General features: G+C 43.9%; 1 protein-coding gene across 1 annotated transcript; it reads right to left on the bottom strand.

Annotated features, from left to right (window-relative positions):
- Positions 1-8,689: 8,689 nt before the first annotated feature.
- LOC146686823 (uncharacterized) lies at positions 8,690-18,835 on the bottom strand. Its single transcript, XM_085440212.1, has 3 exons — positions 18,410-18,835; positions 17,325-17,618; positions 8,690-11,642 (listed from the first exon to the last, which is right to left on the bottom strand). Exons 1-3 carry the CDS (start codon positions 18,579-18,581, stop codon positions 10,186-10,188), a joined length of 1,923 nt encoding a protein of 640 aa, XP_085296338.1. The 5' UTR covers positions 18,582-18,835; the 3' UTR covers positions 8,690-10,185.
- Between the last annotated feature and the right edge of the window lie 142 nt (positions 18,836-18,977).

Below are 18,977 nucleotides of genomic sequence, written 5' to 3'. Positions count from 1 at the left end.
TGCGACGCACTGAAGACTCGTCAGCCAACATTAAACTGCAACTGTCTGACAAAGCTGTGCTTTTGATTTTGACTCCATCGCATGCGATGAGAGCACCGACGCCACAGATGCCGCACAGCTGCTAATTGTTGCTGGGAGTGGACGAGAGCACGAGCGCCTTAGGTGAGTAAAACTATATTCCACAGTACCCGTGTGTTAGGTGCAGGTACACATGCTTCAAATATCAGTAATGCGCATCGATTCTGTCACTACTCTGCTTTTGTGCACCACTTTCTTATCTGCGTTTTCCTTGTTAACACACAGAGCACACACCGCTGTGCACAGCGCACGCAGTCAGCTGATCTCATCTGATGCACATCTGCTCCTTGATCAAGTGACATTTGTCCGGGTTTTTGGCACGAGTGGCGTCGGATCAGCACCGCAGCTGGACGGCCCGATTTACAAACCCAGCGCAGCTGATACTCACCAGAATAATCTGCTAAAATGATGCACTCCTGTTATTAAGCCCAGTTCAGTCTGTTAATGTTGATAACTGTTTCAAACGGACGTTAACAGGTGTGTTGCTGAGCCTAATAACTTAAATAACAATGTTATTGGGAGTATATGCTTCATAACCTGAGTGCCTCTCACTTTCTTCTGCTTTATTGTGTTCAGTTTTTACATTTCCAGGAGACACTGTGCCCACAAAGAAAGTTGCACCTCCTTCCCATAAGCAGGACACTGTCAGGGTTCATGTCTGCCACCACATGGCTTTCAGGAGTAGGGATGGATATTTATACAATTTTCACGATTCCGATTCCATTTTCGATTCTGTTTAACGATTCGATTCTTTATCGATTCTCTTTAAAAAAGGAGAACACTAAGGTCGATTAGCTCAGAACTTTGTTTTATATCTTCTCTTTGAACAAGATAGAAATTTAGGAGTAACATGGCCTTACAAACCCAACAGTGAGATCTTAAGAGATCCAGCCTGCGGCTCTTCAATGGGGCGTCACAGGGTCCTAGGAAAAACATTGTAAATGTAAAATAATAAAATAAATATTCTTCTGTAGCGATAATAAAGTATAACATAAATTATTCTGTAGCAATTACACAAGAATATCCAGTAATGTCCCTGCCTACAATTAAACACATTCACTTACCGAAAATCATCTGCTGTGGCAAACGGGTGCAAGCCTTTGACCACAAACTGAGTCACTGCTCGGTGACATTCGTCTATCCTGCCTGAAAGGAGACGCTGCCGGCAGACTGCAGCGAGAACTGCCAGCATCTGAGCCAGACTCTGTCTGTCTCATCATGGTCACTAAATGCACAGTAATGGCAGGTTTGTAATAAGGCAGATCGCGCTAACATAATATGCACTGTTATGCTGGGCTTACGCTGTGCGGCTTTTTGGCCCATTTTGAGCCGATTTGTCAGTCGTGCGACCGTTTTGGTGATCGGCCCGATTTTGGCCTTAATCGTACGACGTGTAGTATACGTGGGGTAACGAGAAGCGATTTACACCTCAAGACCAGCCCCCGATCATCAATCGCTTGGTCGGTTGGTTGAAATCCTCACGACCGTCGTGAGGGTGTCACCGCAGCTTCTCACACTGCTCACGTGCAAACATATAAATGTCGGTGAAAAAGATGGAGCAGCGCGGCTGTGCAGCGTGTGATCTGGACACAAGCAATGGAGGCACAACTTGTAGAGCTTTGGAAAGCTCATCCGAGCCTTTTCGATGTGGCCTCACAAAATGATCACGACCACAACAACCGTGAAAATAGTTGGATCGACACTGCTGCTCAATCACAGCTGATCATGTTTTTCATTAGCAATTTATCAAAGTGGTGTGTCTGTGTGAGTGAAAGACAGAGAGAGCGACATAATTTCTGTTATAACCTTCATTTTATGGACGCACAGTGTGAGCACTCAGGTCGCATCAGAGCATCGGGCCGTATAGTGTGAGACCTGCATCGTGACCTATGAACTTCTAACCCCTGCGAGTCAATCGTGCAGTTTGAGCAGGAGCTGAATCGCGCGACTGAAAAAAATCGCACAGTGTCTGCCCAGCTTAAGTTGATTATTTACCTGCCGCATTAACGGCAGAGGACGTGCAAACGTTACCGCTGCTGCTCGGTTGAGATTCACGAGTCCGGAGCAGAATTAAAAACACGACATTCATTTAAGGTCATCGCGTGTTTTGTGAGCAAATGCTTTTGCATATTCGTAGTGTTTCCTCCCTTAAAGCTCTGTGGTCGGCATGAAGCTGGACACTCTGGTGACAGTGGCAGAGAAAAGGACATTAAAGAAACTGATGGACATTATGGACAATGCCAGGCATCCTCTGCACACGGCCATTAACAACCAGAAGAGTCTGTTCAGTGACAGGTTGCTTCTCCCAAAGACAAGAACTAACAGACTTAAAAACTCCTTTGTCCCACACGCCATCAGACTGTTTAACTCCTCTCTGGAGGGGAGAGGGAGGGGAAACAGGAGGACAAAGGAGGGAACAACTAAGCTGTAGTGCCTCTTCACCTCACTGTGCAATACCTTTTGTGCAATACTTTTGTAAATAGTCAACGGTGCAATAGACTCAATACTTGAAATGTGCAATTCACTTGTATTTTTATTTTTATTCCTATTTATTCTATTTATCCCCTTCGTATATTTTATTTATATTGTCTCTGTATTTATATATATGTGTGTGTGTATAACTCTGTAACTTCTGTCGGTGCTGTGCTTTTTTGGAAATCGAATTTCCCAGAGGAACCCACCCGAGGGATTAATAAAGTTCTATCTTATCTTATCTTATCTTATCTTAAATGAAACATCTACTTGCAAGTATTGCAAGTTGCCTTGTTGTCATCCGTTCTCGTAAAGTATAACCAAACTTTTGAGCCGCTTACGCGCCGTGTTTCCTGCCAGGTAAATGACGCTCTGCAACGTGGTGACGTCATTCGGGGCGACTGGAATAGATAAGGGAATCGTTTGCAAAAATGGCAAACACTTCCAAGGGATTGAAACAGTGGGAACCGGTTCTCAACAAGAACCGGGTTTCGATACCCATCCCTAATCAGGAGTACATTGGATTATCTTTGCTGGTGACACATTCTTCTTCATTTTCTTTTTAACCACAGCTATTTTCACACTGTCGTGCACTGCAGTGACACTTGTTCCATTAAATGCCTTTGCATGCTGCGAAGCTAACTCACTTGCATGACACTTTCTGCTTCATCCACAGTTGGTTCGGCATGTCTGAGCAGCCGTTCTCTAGTCCGTTTGTCATGGATCACATTCACAATTGGATCACAGACCACAGAATTTTTTTACCCCCCAAAATCACATGACTGTGCTTTAAGCTTCAGATCAGTCACAAAGCAATCAAAAGTGTCTTCTGGTTGCTGCATCTGAGATCAGAAGATGTACCTATCATATACTGTGTTCTTCTGTGGTCAACTTTTCAACCGCTTATTTCTGTCACCAACTTCCTCGAACTTGAACGTGTTGAAGACTTCAGCGGTGTGAGGACCAGCCACCGTGAGCAGCAACACAATTTTCCTGGTGTCGGGTTCAGAGTCCAGTCCCATGGCAGCCATATACAGCTTAGACTGATGAACCGAGACTGGTGTCCACATCCCCACTAGTTTCAGCCCTTCCAGTGGATTCAAACTTTCCATCTTGAGCAGAACTTTATGTACAGGCTACGAACAGGATATAAATATGAAAAACTATACAGAAATCTGAGATATACAGTTATACAGAAATGGGAACTATGCAAGTTGTAAACAGTTGTAGGATTAAAAATTATCATATTGTACAGAATGATTATTTACACTGAGCTATACAGCAGTGCAGTTAAGATAAGTGAGGGTGTAGATAGTTTCTACAGAGGCTTATAAAGTGCTGGTGGTTGTGAGTGGTGGTTCAGTCCATGTTATTATTGTGTGTTTGAGGGTACAGTTGTCCATTGTGTGTGTGTGTGTATGTTCAGTCCATGAGTTTAACGTTGGTCAGATGTCAGGAGGCAGAGTTCAGGAGTCTGACAGCTGTGGGGAAGAAGCTGTTCCGGTACCTGGTGGTCTTAGTCCGGAGGCTCCTGTAGCACCTCCCAGAGGGCAGGAGGGTGAAGAGTTCATGTGATGGGTGACTGGGGTCTTTGATGATTTTCCCAGCCCTTTTCAGACACCGCTTCCTGTAGATGTCTTTTATGGCAGGAAGTGGTGCTCCGGCGATGCGCTGGGCAGTTTTCACGACCCTCTGCAACGCCTTCCGGTCCGAGGCAGAGCAGTTCCCGTACCAGACTGGTCTCATCGTTGTCACTGATGAGGCCAATCACCGTGGTGTCATCTGCAAACTTAATGATGGTGTTGGAACCATCAGCAGGTCTGCAGTCGTGGGTGAAGAGGGAGTAGAGGAAAGGGCTCATCACACAGCCTTGTGGTACACCGGTGTTCATCGTGATTGTAGATGAGCAGCGGTTATCCAGCCGGACATGTTGGGGGCGGTTGGTCAGGAAGTCCAGTAACCATTTGCAGATGAGGGAACTGATGCCCAGGTCTGTCAGTTTCCTGATGAGTTGTGAGGGGTGGATTGTATTGAATGCTGAACTGAAGTCTATAAACAGCATTCTGGCGTAGGTGTTGTTGTTGTCCAGGTGTGAGACGACAGAGTGCAGTGCGATGGAGACTGCATCCTCTGTGCTCCTGTTCTGGCGGTATGTGAATTGGTGGGGGTCCAGGGTGGGGGGGAGACAGGATTTGAAGTGTGCTAGGACCAGCTGCTCTAAGCACTTAGTGATGATTTGCTGATCTGCACTGGTTGCCTGTGAAATTTCGTATTCAATTCAAAATTCTGTTGTTTACTTTTAAAATTACTAATAACACAGGGCCAAGTTATCTTAAGGAACTCTTAAATTCATATCTTCCTACGAGGGCCTTAAGATCTTCCTCACAGTTATTGTTGGTTCAGCCCAGATCTCGCTTGAAGTCTAGAGGTGATCGAGCGTTTGCTCTAGCTGCACCTGAGCTGTGGAACAATCTCCCGATTGGCATCCGGGCGTCTGATTCTATTCAATCTTTTAAATCACGGCTTAAAACATATTTGTTTGAACTTGCTTTTTCTACTAGTTAAATTCTCGCCTCGCTTCTGTGAGTTATTCTATTAATGTGTCTGGTTGTTTTGCGTTGTCCTGCGCTGTCAATGTTTTCTATCACTGTGTTTGATGGTACAGCTGTGAACATAATCTCACACTTATATGACTCTGACGTTATAGTGCTAATTATTTTTATTATTTTATTGTTGCGTTGTCTATGTTCTCTATCACTGTGTATGATGGTACAGTTCTACTTTGCTATAGCTGTGTGCTATAGATTATTCCTATTAGTGGTTTTTACCTGTGAACATAATCCCACACTTATATGACTCCGATGTTTTAGTGTAAATCATTTTATTGTTTTATGTAAAGCACTTTGGCATGCCCCTGGCTTTTAATGTGCTCTATAAATAAAGATTGTTGTTGTTGTTGTTCTTGATGGGGGTGAGTGCTACTGGGCGGTAATCACTGAGGCTAGATGGGTTGGAGTTTTTGGGTATCGGGACGATGGAGGTGGATTTGAAGCAGGCCGGTACCACAGCGTGGGCCAAGGACAGGTTGAATATGTCTGTCAGCACTCCTGCAAGCTCCCCAGAACACGCTCTGAGAACACGCCCGGGGATGCCATCAGGGCCTGCAGCCTTGTGGACATTGATCCTGCTCAGCACCGCTCCTACATCGGTGGGGGAGAGAGTTAGAGGTTGGTGGTCTGGCGTCACGTCTGCTTTGGTTGTGGGGTTCCCTCGCTCAAAACGAGCATAAAAGTTGTTGAGCTCGTTGAGGAAGGAGACATCAGAGGATGCGGGGGAGGGTTTGGTGGTCCTGTAGTCTGTGATGGTCTGGAGTCCTTGCCACATGCGTCGGGGTTGGAGTTGGAGAAGTGTTCTTCTACCTTCTTTTTGTAATGGTGTTTGGCTTTTTTGATGCCCTTCTTTAGGAGGAGACAAACATCCCGGTTCATCCAAGGCTTCTTAGATTATAGGTATTGCAGTAGAGGAGGATCTAGAAAAGCTCAAGCAGTTTATTCATGGTGGTGAGGTCAGCAGGGTAAAAGACTATTAAAAACAATGAATGGGAAGAGGGCTGGTAGCGTGTCAGCACTTTTGGAATTCAGGAGGCTATCCTGCCAGATAGAGTTCAAATAGGATGCATGAGCTTTCCTGTTAGAGCATATGTTCCCCTGCCCCTCGGGTGCTATAAATGTCAAAGATATGGGCACATCGCTGCAGTTTGCAAGGGGAAACACAGGTGCCCCAGGTGTGGAGGTGAACACAGGTGTGAGGAATGTGGGGATAGTGTACAGGATAAATGCAGTAACTGTGGGGGGCAGCACAGAATTATGGGCGTTGTGAAGTCAGAAAGAAGGCCATGGAGGTCAAACAAGTTAAAGTAGTTCACAACATAAGTTACACAGAGGCTGTCAACACGGTACAGAAGGCAAAGGACGAGACAGGAAAGGTTCACCCTATGTCAACATCAGATTTAGTAGAGTCCCACACACCTGGAGCTGATTCTGGGTAATCAGTTTGAGGATTTAAGCTCTGCGTTGACTCTCCTTCACCGCCAGTTTGTCAGCTACCTCAAGTTGGTAATTGGCTCCATGTTCCATGCTATTGGCTCTTTGTACTTCACTTAAGTTGTTGTCCTGTGCCACCACTCACCTGGACTCTCCACGCCACTTACCTTCAGCTGCAGCTTCTCTAGGACAATCTCTCCAGTCTGGAAACCTCTCTGATCCTTACCTGCCTGCCCTCCCCCATCTCTCAGTCTCTCGGACACAGCAGAGCTCAGGTCAGCCAGCTCATACCAATAACCTACCTGGCTACTCACCGCCTTTCCCTCAAAGCCAAGCTCCACTCCAGCTACAAGTAAGCAAAATACCAGTTATACTCACCATCTCCAAGCCCCCTCTGCGCTCCACCATCCTAACACCAGTTACTTCTTTTCTCAGTTCAACCACGAACAGCAGCTCATGGAATGAAATGTGAGTCACAACATTAATGAATATTTAGCCAACCTGTTGCTTTCATAGGTGATGTGTCACTGTGAGCTGTAGGATGGGAAATGGATGATGTGGTGATGATTCTTCATCCGATGTAAAAAGACTGAATCCTTACTAAGTTTAGAGAACATCCTATGAAGCTTGCAGGCTCAGTCTGTCTGCAGGAAGATCTGACCCCAGGTAAATGTCCAGCGCAGCACTTTCAGGCAGAGACTCAGACCTGTGGAGGCCGCTCAGTGAGGACTCGGCAGCATGTGAACACAACCTGAGCTCTTTGACAATTCTGAACAAACCGTGATTATTTTACCACAGAAAGTAGATTCTGTTCAACTGGACATTTTCAGTTGGAGAAACTCATCTAAGTAACTTCTTCAGCCTCAGCTGACTGCAGGTTTCCCCAACCTTCCAACAAAACTGAACATTTGCATAATGACTGAAACTAGCACCGCTGCTGAGCACTTCAGTACTCCAGTGCTACTTCCTGAATGTCCAAATTAGCCACAATGGGTGAAACTGGGGAACCCATGGCACACCGATTTTTTGCGCCTGTAGTACTGAGCCTTGTATATGAAATGTGAAATAAAGACACAGTTCAAAGAGCAAACACTGTTTATAAGGTTGGAAACCTGCTGTTAATGAGGAGGTTCAAAGGAAGGTGGAGGTTGTTATCACTGTGGCCTCATGCGGTCAGGATGTGAATAAAACAGCCACCAATCTATTGAAGTTATCTCGGTTTATTGAACTGTAATCAGCAGCTCAGTTTCAGTTTTATTTGTCATATGCAAGTTAGCACAGGGTCATCATCGCAATGAAATGTATTTTTTAACGAGCAGAAGACAGTCACTCAGCAGAATGGTACAGTAGAAGAAAATAAAATAATAAAAAAATAAATAGAAAAATAGTAAAGAGCAAAATATTAATAAGATGTAGTAAAAGAAAAAAGATTTTCAGTTAACTGACTAAATATATGTATGTATGTGTATATATAAATATATGTACACACTAGTGATTGAATAAAGAAAATCTTAAATAGGAATGTGAGGGGGGGCAGAGGGGATATTGCACAGGAATGAGCAGCAGTACAAACTGAACAGTACAAAGGTTTTGTTTTTTGTGGCCGTTGTTAGCGTCAAATGAGGTTCAAGCAAGAGTCTCTCTTATGCTGGGGCTAGACACATGTAGCTGATCACGGATCATTTCTTCTGTCCTGTCATCAAACTCACATTTAGAAGCAACTCAGTTCAGAGATATCAGCAACAACATTCACCTTGGCTGAAAAGTGTTGTTCAGTAACAGCAGAGGCGAAAGTATCACCTGTATTTGGCAGTGAGTAGAAAATCCTTTGTCCCTCTGTTCCCAAGCAGTGAAGTAAAGTAGCTCTTCGTGCTTCAGGCCAAGCATTCCCTGTTGCATTGATCACAAGCAAATAATTGTTGAACATACGCATCCACATGTTGAAGGGCAAAGCAGGATCTCCAGGGCAAGGCAAAAACATCGGCGGTGGATGGACGTTTGCAGCCACGATGACTCAGCAAAAAACTAAGCAGAAAAACCACGCAGGGTTACTCGCTGCCAAAATGTAGCAGCGGCCGGTAATGAACCAGTCCTCATCAAGGAATAGTGCTCTTTAATGATTTCAGCACAGACTTTACATCATAGGGAGACTCATCAAGTTATCAGTTAGCCATCTTAACTATATTCTAAAATTTTACCAACTCCACTTTACTCTTATTTCACGACACCACCCACTAGTGGTGCAATATGGTACAGTCATTACAGGACACAACACAGGTGGACATGATCAAGCTAATGAAGTTTTATATTGTGGTTGGAGACCAGAGACGGGAGAGCGCCAGACAGCTGGTGGACGTATGTGCCGAACCAGGGGAACAGTGTATCGGGTCACGGTCCTTTCTACAGTTACCTTTCATAGCCATTCTAACCCTTTTGTGTCAAGTTCTGTGTATGTCATCAGGCCCACTCACCAGGTATGTAAACTTTTGATCAGGATCATTTGGGTAATTTGTGTAGTGATCGTGATTTAAAGAGTAAACACAGTTGTTTGACAATAAACGTCTTCAGCCAACCACTAACCATGAGTGAAAGAAAAACTTGTCTGAAAAATGGTTAAGAAATCATGAATTCTGCCAGGATATGCACAACAGTACAGCGTTTTAATCATCTTTGGAACAGACTCCAGTTTCAGTTCACCTTTATGTGTTATACATACCGTATTTTTTGGATTATAAGGCACTTTAAGCGAAACAAAACAGTCAGATGAGTCAAACTTTACTTAGCTCATTCTTCTTGCTTCCTCCACTTCTGTACCATTGATTCATCAATGCTGTATTCTATCACAGCTGCTCTATTCCCATGTTGTTGCAGTATATTAATGACTAACCTCGTACTGTGGATGGATTATCTCAGTTGTTCTCCTGACTGAAGTTTGGTCCGTTTACAGCATCCTGCCATGCGATTGCATTTGTCTCCAACCATGAGGAACCCTCACGTTAACTTTTATGGAGTGGAAAAAGTTGGCGTTCATCCTCCAGCTTCACTGTGTTTATGTTATGCTAACATAGCTGTGTCGCTAGCGATCACGTAGCACATCATTATATACCAGCTAGCCCAACTTCAGTAACCCTACAAAGGTCACTGCTGTTTAGTTTTCTGTCTTCATTTATGCTGGAAGTGATAGCAGAGCTGTACGTTTGAATTTATTCAGAAATCTCTCAGTCAGAACATGCTATATCATGCTTAGATGGAAGCTAGCGAGCTAACTCCCGGCTAACTTTGTTAAATTTAATAAATTCGGTTTTCATGGATGCCTGGATGTTAACATATTGCTGCAAAAAAAACAAGTTTAACTATCGCCTCTAAAGGCTGAAAAGAAACCCCAAAACAAGTGGATGAAATCAAAAAATAAATGAACGCATGAGAAGAAACAACGTGCTCTAAAGAGACCATTACAGACTAAAGCAGGCAGAAAAGGCCAGAGGGATTCTGAGTCTCAAATAAAACAGTGACCACAAACAGGAATACAGCATAAAAGACAGATATTTCTGGAAAACAACCTGTGAGAGTTCTCATGCAGTCTATCAAATTCCTACTCACACTGAAATGTTTTATGAGCCTCTGGCTTCTCAGCTGTGTGAGTTTTCTTGTGACACATCAAGCTACTTTTTTGACTGAAGCTTTTCCCACATGTATCACAGGTATACGGCCTCTCACCTGTGTGAGTTTTCTTGTGAATATACAAAGTACTGCTTCGACTGAAACTTTTCCCACATGTATCACAAGTATACGGCCTCTCCCCTGTGTGAGTTTTCTTGTGAATATACAAATGACTGCTTCGACTGAAACTTTTCCCACATGTATCACAGGTATACGGCCTCTCACCTGTGTGAGTTTTCTTGTGAATATACAAAGTACTGCTTCGACTGAAACTTTTCCCACATGTTTCACACGTAAACAGCTTTTCACCTGTGTGGATTCTCCTGTGCATATACAAACGACTGCTTGAACTGAAACTTTTCCCACATGTATCACAGGGATATGGCCTTTCACCTGTGTGGGTTCTCATGTGAATATACAAATGACTGCTTCGAGTAAAACTTTTCCCACATGTATCACAGGGATATGGCCTCTCACCTGTGTGAGTGATAAGGTGGTATTTCCAGGTACTTCTATCAGTGAAGCTTTTGCCACATGTGTCACAAGCAAACAGTTTTTCACCTGTGTGAGTTTTCTTGTGAATATACAAATTACTGCTTTGACTGAAGCTTTTCCCACATGTATCACAGTGATATGGCTTCTCACCTGTGTGGGTTCTCATGTGGATATACAAAGTACTGCTTCGACTGAAACTTTTCCCACATGTATCACAGGGATATGGCCTCTCACCTGTGTGAGTTCTCATGTGATCATACAAATTACTGCTTCGTCTGAAACTTTTCCCACATGTATCACAGGGATATGGCCTCTCACCTGTGTGGGTTACAAGGTGACGTTTCCACGTACTTCTAGCTCTAAAACTTTTCCCACATGTATCACAAGGATAGGGTTTCACATCAGTGTTGGGTTTCTTTCTTTGGGCCTGACTCTTGATGGATTTTTGGCAAACATCAGACTCTCTACCTGTGGCAGCATTGCAGGGACTCTCTGACACAGTCCAGCTCTCCACATCATCCTGACGTCTGTCTCGCTTCTTCCTCTTCTTTGGCACTGAGGTCACAGTTTCACTTAACCCTGACTCTTCACACTTGCTGGATTCTTCATCTGTGCTTTCACTTTGAGGAGAGTCATCACAGAGGAGCTGCTCCCCGTCTCCTCCTGGTTCACTGTGCTCTCCTTCCTCAGCAGCAGTCACCATAAAGGTACCAGGCTCCTCCTTCAGTCCCAGCTGCTCTCCCTCCTGACTGCTGCACAGTTCCTCCTCTTCCTCTTTAATCTGTGGAGCTTCTGGTTCCTCCTGCTCCACACTGGAGCTCCTCTCCTGGTTCCAGAGCTGCTGCTCAGGGAGAACCTCCTCCTCCTCCTCACAGACCTCCTGCTGTGGGACGTCTGGAGCGACAGAAGAAAGAAGTTACTGATGCAACCGCAGAAACATTAACAGGACTTTACAGCATGACTGCATCACTCATGAATGTGGACAGGCACCTGAGTTCACCTGTTTTGTGGTTTAAAAGCCACAAAGACGCTGTGTTTAGAGAAAATGGGTCTCAATTGTTCCCATACTGCTGACACATACGGGATCACTGAGGGTTTTTTCTTCTCCAGCTTTGACAAAAGTCCAGCTGGGATAACCACATTTACTCAGGGTCAGCTTTTAGATGTCCCCCATTACTGATGGAAATCTCACAGTCCAAGAAGGCTAACCTGCCACTTTTCATATCCTCCCTGGTGAATCTGATGTGTCGGTCCAGCGAGTTAATGTGATCCGTGAATTGTGGTACGTCCTGAGATTTGATTTTCACAAAAGGTGTCACCTTCGTCTGGCACAAACGATTATTCTGATAGTTGGCTAGTCACCGATTATTTTTGCGATTAGTCGACTAATCAGATCATGCATCCACCAGCATGTGTCTCCTCTTATATAACTATCATTAGCTTACAGCTTGAAGTGTTTAAGATATGTGCTAACTAAAAATAAAGACAAGATGATACTCTATTAACCTTTTAATAACATTTGCAGATTGTCTCGGTGCAGTTTAGTAAACTCAGCCGTCTGCTCCTTGCTATCTAAAATATAACAGGACACCGGAGTAAATTCTCGAGCACTTCTCACACTTCTGTTTAATCAGTTTTCTGCTTGACGTTTATTCAGCTGTGTGAAAAGTAGAGATGGCACGATACCACTTTTATGCCTGATACTGACATAGTGTATTTAAGCAATAAAACAGTTTTTTTAATATCTTGCTGCATTTTGCATAAGTTCATACTCAAGTTTAACACAAACAAACTAAACAACACTGAAGCTATTCTGTTACACTTGTATGCAAAAAATGCACTGCAGCCAAAATATTTCATAGTTCAGCAAAACTGATCAATCAAATAAACTTAAACCTGCTCCATCCTCCCTACTCTGGTGTTTTAAAGAGTACTTAGCAGAAATATTAAGCAACCTAACTAACAGGGCTGCAAACTCCCAGCAAAAGAAAAAAAAATGCACAGAAATAAATTTTTCAAGAATAATTAAATAGATTCAACATCTTTCTTCTACAGAGCTGCAGACTGCACAGATGGTTCCCAAAGGAAAAAGTACTATAGCTTACTAGGGTATATTAGACTTAACAGTCACTATATACAGTAATGGAATTCATTACATTTTACATCAAATTAAAACTTTGGTTGTAAGATTCAGATAATTATTTATTAAAAGCTCGACATTTTAAATGAGAATAAGAAAGAAAAGTATGTCTTTGTGCCCCCTTTTCCCTGTTCATGCCCTATCGGCCCCCCTGGCTAAACTTTGCTAGATCCGCCCCTGCACAGTTACCAGCGTCAGCTGTAGAAAAAGATCCTGGTGTGCAAAGTGTTATGGAATAAACATATATTCTTAGTGCTTATTTTCTAATTATATTGTTTTATTTACTTTAATAATGAAGGCTTGTAAAGCAAGGCCACTTTTGACTCAAACTAAGTGTTCAGCCAGACTGAAAAACAGGAAGTTAGTGTGCAGCTGTACAAGTATATTAATAAATACAGGAAACTAGACAGAAAAAGAGGAACTACTAACATATAAGGATTTGTTTGTGTTGAAACTGTGTGTGACGTGTAAAGTACCAAAATAACACCTATATGAGACATGTTTAGCCTGTAATGTTAGAGATTCTGCAGCTGGCTTTGGGCTGTGCAGGGAAGATGATTGGATAAAGAATTATAAATGTTTTGACCACTCTGAGTCGGGTCTTCTCTGTTCTGTCATGGGGATCAAAGAATCGGGTTTAATATTAAATAAATTCTAACAACAGCTGATCAAGCTTAAACGTGCTGCTGTTGTTCAGCCGCTGGTTTCCTCTTTCTGGTGCAAAGTGGGCCAAAAACAAACAAGAGAGACGATCAGCTGATCATTGATCAGTTTCATGATTGAAGTAGCAACAAGAAGAGGCAGTCGCTCCATATATCGGTTGTTAAGCTTAAGGCTGGAATGCTTTACAAACATTCAGAGATGGACTTACACACTTGCTTTACTTCTCTCTGGGATCACTCTGTCAGAGATGAAATGCTGGTTTGGTAGCGAGGCTACAAATGTTCAAACAGACCGGCGACAGGTCTCGCACGCCACAGCCGCTCTATCACGTGATGCATACTGCTCCGATGTCCTAAGATTATGAGCCGAGTTACGCCGTGTCGCAAGTTTTGTGAGGTGCTTTTGTGATATTTAATGGATCGATTACATTTTTTATTTCTCTCCGATATCCGATCCAGTAATTTAGGTCAGTATCTAACCGATACCGATACGTAATATCGGATCGGTCCATCTCTAGTGAAAACTTTAACTTTAATCTCAGCCAAACCGATTTACTCAGGAACAAATAAAATACTGAAAAAAGCCAAACAATAACATTTTTAAGTTATCTCAGTGACTCATATATCATGTTTAACCTGAGTAGCGAAAGATGGTGGTGGGTTTGAAAACGATTTGCCGGGAGTCCGGTGTTCTCACGGCTCTAGTGAGCCTAGCCCCCGGCTAGCTATCGAGCTAGTGGGTAACAGACGTCTCTGAAAACGTCGGAGCGCTTTTGAAAATATGTGGTGTCTTGATAAACTGAGCAGATATTTGAGGTTTACACAGCTACATTCTCGCCTGAAAATATGTTAAACGTTTATTTTGTGACCCAGAAAGAATAATAAGAGTAATATTAACACTGGGGCCACGCTATGAAATCTGGGATTGGTTGGGCCACGAAGGATACACCTGCCCCATCTGTCAAATCTGGGGAAGGACGCCTTTGTCGGCCGCATTAGGAGAAGTCTTCGTCGCGTCGTAGCGTAATCGGTCTACAATTGCAGCCTCCGAAGGATTCGGCCCTTAAATTTGGACACAGCTACAATACCGGACACAGCTTCTTCTTCTTCGGGGTTTAACGGCAGCTGGCATCCTTGTACATGCAGTGCTGCCATCTTCTGTTTCAGTCCGTTATTACACTCTTAAATCCTGCTACTTATTCCTGCGTCTTTTGTGATCTTACAAAGCTTCAAACGACGCGTCGAAAATTAAATTAATGGTCAACGATTTTGATAGTCGACTAATCGTGGCAGCCCGAGCTTCATTCACATACCTGAACCAACGACTTGGTGGTTTTCCAGGGTACGATAACAGAGCCCTGTTTTCCACTTCCTTCATGTATAAATTGGCCACACCGAGTGAAAGTCGGGCTACATCGCACACCCACGCTTCAATTCAAGGACACGCTCACGGAACAGGCCTAGCTTCCTTGGTTCTTTTGTTAGAGATCGATCGATCAATATTCCAAGCTGTATAGGCTCGAAAGCCTACTACCAATTAAGCATATTAGGTGATGTGCATCTCTGTAATGAGAAGGGGTGTGGTCTAATGACATCAACACCCTATATCAGGTGTGCATAATTATTAGGCAACGTCCTTTCCTTTGGCAAAATGGGTCAAAAGAAGGACTTGACAGGCTCAGAAAAGTCAAAAATAGTGAGATATCTTGCAGAGGGATGCAGCAGTCTCAAAATTGCAAAGCTTCTGAAGCGTGATCATCGAACAATCAAGCGTTTCATTCAAAATAGTCAACAGGGTCGCAAGAAGCGTGTGGAAAAACCAAGGCGCAAAATAACTGCCCATGAACTGAGAAAAGTCAAGCGTGCAGCTGCCAAGATGCCACTTGCCACCAGTTTGGCCATATTTCAGAGCTGCAACATCACTGGAGTGCCCAAAAGCACAAGGTGTGCAATACTCAGAGACATGGCCAAGGTAAGAAAGGCTGAAAGACGACCACCACTGAACAAGACACACAAGCTGAAACGTCAAGACTGGGCCAAGAAATATCTCAAGACTGGTTTTTCTAAGGTTTTATGGACTGATGAAATGAGAGTGAGTCTTGATGGGCCAGATGGATGGGCCCGTGGCTGGATTGGTAAAGGGCAGAGAGCGCCAGTCCCACTCAGACGCCAGCAAGGTGGAGGTGGAGTACTGGTTTGGGCTGGTATCATCAAAGATGAGCTTGTGGGGCCTTTTCGGGTTGAGGATGGAGTCAAGCTCAACTCCCAGTCCTACTGCCAGTTTCTGGAAGACACCTTCTTCAAGCAGTGGTACAGGAAGAAGTCTGCATCCTTCAAGAAAAACATGATTTCCATGCAGGACAATGCTCCATCACACGCGTCCAAGTACTCCACAGCGTGGCTGGCAAGAAAGGGTATAAAAGAAGAAAAACTAATGACATGGCCTCCTTGTTCACCTGATCTGAACCCCATTGAGAACCTGTGGTCCATCATCAAATGTGAGATTTACAAGGAGGGAAAACAGTACACCTCTCTGAACAGTGTCTGGGAGGCTGTGGTTGCTGCTGCACGCAATGTTGATGGTGAACAGATCAAAACACTGACAGAATCCATGGATGGCAGGCTTTTGAGTGTCCTTGCAAAGAAAGGTGGCTATATTGGTCGCTGATTTGTTTTTGTTTTGTTTTTGAATGTCAGAAATGTATATTTGTGAATGTGGAGATGTTATATTGGTTTCACTGGTAAAAATAAATAATTGAAATGGGTATATATTTGTTTTTTGTTAAGTTGCCTAATAATTATGCACAGTAATAGTCACCTGCACACACAGATATCCCCCTAAAATAGCTAAAACTAAAAACAAACTAAAACTACTTCCAAAAACATTCAGCTTTGATATTAATGAGTTTTTTGGGTTCATTGAGAACATGGTTGTTGTTCAATAATAACATTATTCCTCAGAAATACAACTTGCCTAATAATTCTGCACTCCCTGTATATAGGGGGTGTATGAGAGTCTTTGTGAGTCTTTCACACACATATTAAACAAATATGTAAGCCTGCTTTCTTCCATTTGTGCAACATCTCTAAAGTTAGAAATATCCTGTCTCAGAGTGACGCTGAAAAACTAGTTCATGCATTTATTACTTCCAGGCTGGACGACTGTGATTCATTATTAGATTTCAAGATTCAAGACGTAGGCTGCCGGGGGATTCCCATGATGCATTGAGTTTTTCCTTTCCAGTCACCTTTCTCACTCACTATGTGTTAACAGACCTCTCTGCATTGAATCATATCTGTTATTAATCTCTGTCTCTCTTCCACAGCATGTCTTTATCCTGTCTTCCTTCTCTCACCCCAACCAATCACAGCAGATGGCCCCGCCCCTCCCTGAGCCTGGTTCTGCCGGAGGTTTCTTCCTGTTAAAAGGGAGTTTTTCCTTCCCACTGTCGCCAAAGTGCTGCTCATAAGGGGTCATATGATTGTTGGGTTTTTCCTCTGTATGTGTTATTGTAGCGTCTACATTACAATATAAAACACCTTGAGGCGACTGTTGTTGTGATTTGGCGCTGTGGAAATAAAACTGAATTGAATTGAAGTGTGAGAGGAAAACCCCAACCCTGCCTCACAGCAGCGTCCTCGGGTGAGTTTAAAGCTGAATGTTTGTTTAAACAGAGACACATCCACCTTCTGTCCTCCAGAAACATCCCTGCAGCCTCAAAGTAAACGTACCACAGAGCTGTGATCAGGATCCTCCCTCAGAGGGACACTCACCTGTCCTGTGCAGCTTGATTTGGGGTTTCCAGGTGATATCCAGCAGTCTGCGCTGACGCTCCATCTCTTCCTCGTACTGCACAGGATCATTATCAACTTCAGGCTCCTCCTTCAGTCCCAGCTGCTCTCCCTGCTGACTGCTGCACAGTTCCTCCTGTTCCTCTTTAATCTGTGGAGCTTCTGGTTCCTCCTGCTCCACACTGGAGCTCCTCTCCTGGTTCCAGAGCTGCTGCTCAGGGAGAACCTCCTCCTCCTCCTCCTCCTCCTCCTCACAGACCTGCTGCTGTGGGACGTCTGGAGGACAGAAGAAAGAAGTCACAACCACAGAAACATTAACAGGACTTTACAGCATGACTGCGTCGCTCGTGTGTGAGAGTAAAGCCGTCCAGTCAGCTGTAAGTCACTGATCTCAGATCTGCATTTATTCAGACGAACATCTGGAAGGTAAAGCCCCCTCAGCACAGCAGCAGCACCGCACTGCCACTACAGTTCATAAATTCAATATTAGGTGTCACTGTGCCGAGCTGCACATTAAACTCTGTGTCACTTCTTTCAGTCGCGTCCGTGACTCTGAACAACAACATGGTGGACTTTGTTGTTCTCACACGTGTGTAAATGTGACCACAGGAACCGTGCACGTGCTGTGTACCACTTTAGCTTTTATGTGACATCATCACAAAGGGCCCGGGCGACCACTCTGACGTCACTGATGGAGAAATAAAAAAGACGTATTGTTATGACGTTAACACTGAACTCTTTACAGCTCTGCAGAAGAAGAAAGGAAACCAAGGAAAAACCTTTTCAGGCTAGATTACTGAGTTTAGAAGGTGCACCTGAACGCACCATCAAACACACGTTTCACCGCCAAACAAAAAGTTTTTCAAACGATTCACAGGATTGAGTGATGGATCCAGGTCAGAGAAAAGCTCAAATCCAGGCTGATTTCAGCGCCTGCTGTTTGAATGCAGCGCAGCGCAGTCCTGTCCTCTGTTTGCTCTTTGTTAGCTCACATCTCCAAAAAGTCCTCACAATCAGAAACGTCCCGCAGAGCTGTGATCAGGATCCTCCCTCAGAGGGACACTCACCTGTCCTGTGCAGCTTGATTTGGGGTTTCCAGGTGATATCCAGCAGTCTGCGCTGACGGTCGATCTCTTCCTCGTACTGGACGATCGTTTTTTCAAACTCCAAGAATATTTGTTCAGCAGCAGCAGTTAGTCGCTCGTTGATGAACTCTCTCAGATACTGAACTGAAGGCATCGTTGCTGCCGCAGCTCACACACTCAGCTCACACACTCAGCTCACACACTCAGCTCATACAGCACAAAGCCTCCAAAAGTTCACGCTGGAACAACCAAACTGCCGCTTTTAAAAATGTTTACTTCCGCCGGATGTCCCGCTCTGAAGTTCCGGCAGGAGGAGGATGTTCAAATACTTTGTTCCGCTTGGAATAAACGTCCTTCTTTCTTCCTAAAACCTATTTAAATGTACCAAACTGAGCCATAAATACATAAACAGCGTGTTACAAATAATAAAGGAGAGAAAATGGAAAGAAAAGGCCTCGTTCAGGTTTTTATCCATAATGAATCATATCCATTCTACTACTGATCATTCATATACTCAACACCAAAGAGTCTGACGTGAATGAATACTAAC

This window comes from Copadichromis virginalis, linkage group LG18, assembly GCF_057382275.1.
Source record: "Copadichromis virginalis isolate Kocher_CV1m ecotype Utaka linkage group LG18, C_Virginalis_male_GT1.1, whole genome shotgun sequence".
Classification (NCBI taxonomy): Eukaryota; Metazoa; Chordata; class Actinopteri; order Cichliformes; family Cichlidae; genus Copadichromis; species Copadichromis virginalis.
This window is presented reverse-complemented; position numbering and strand designations above follow the sequence as displayed.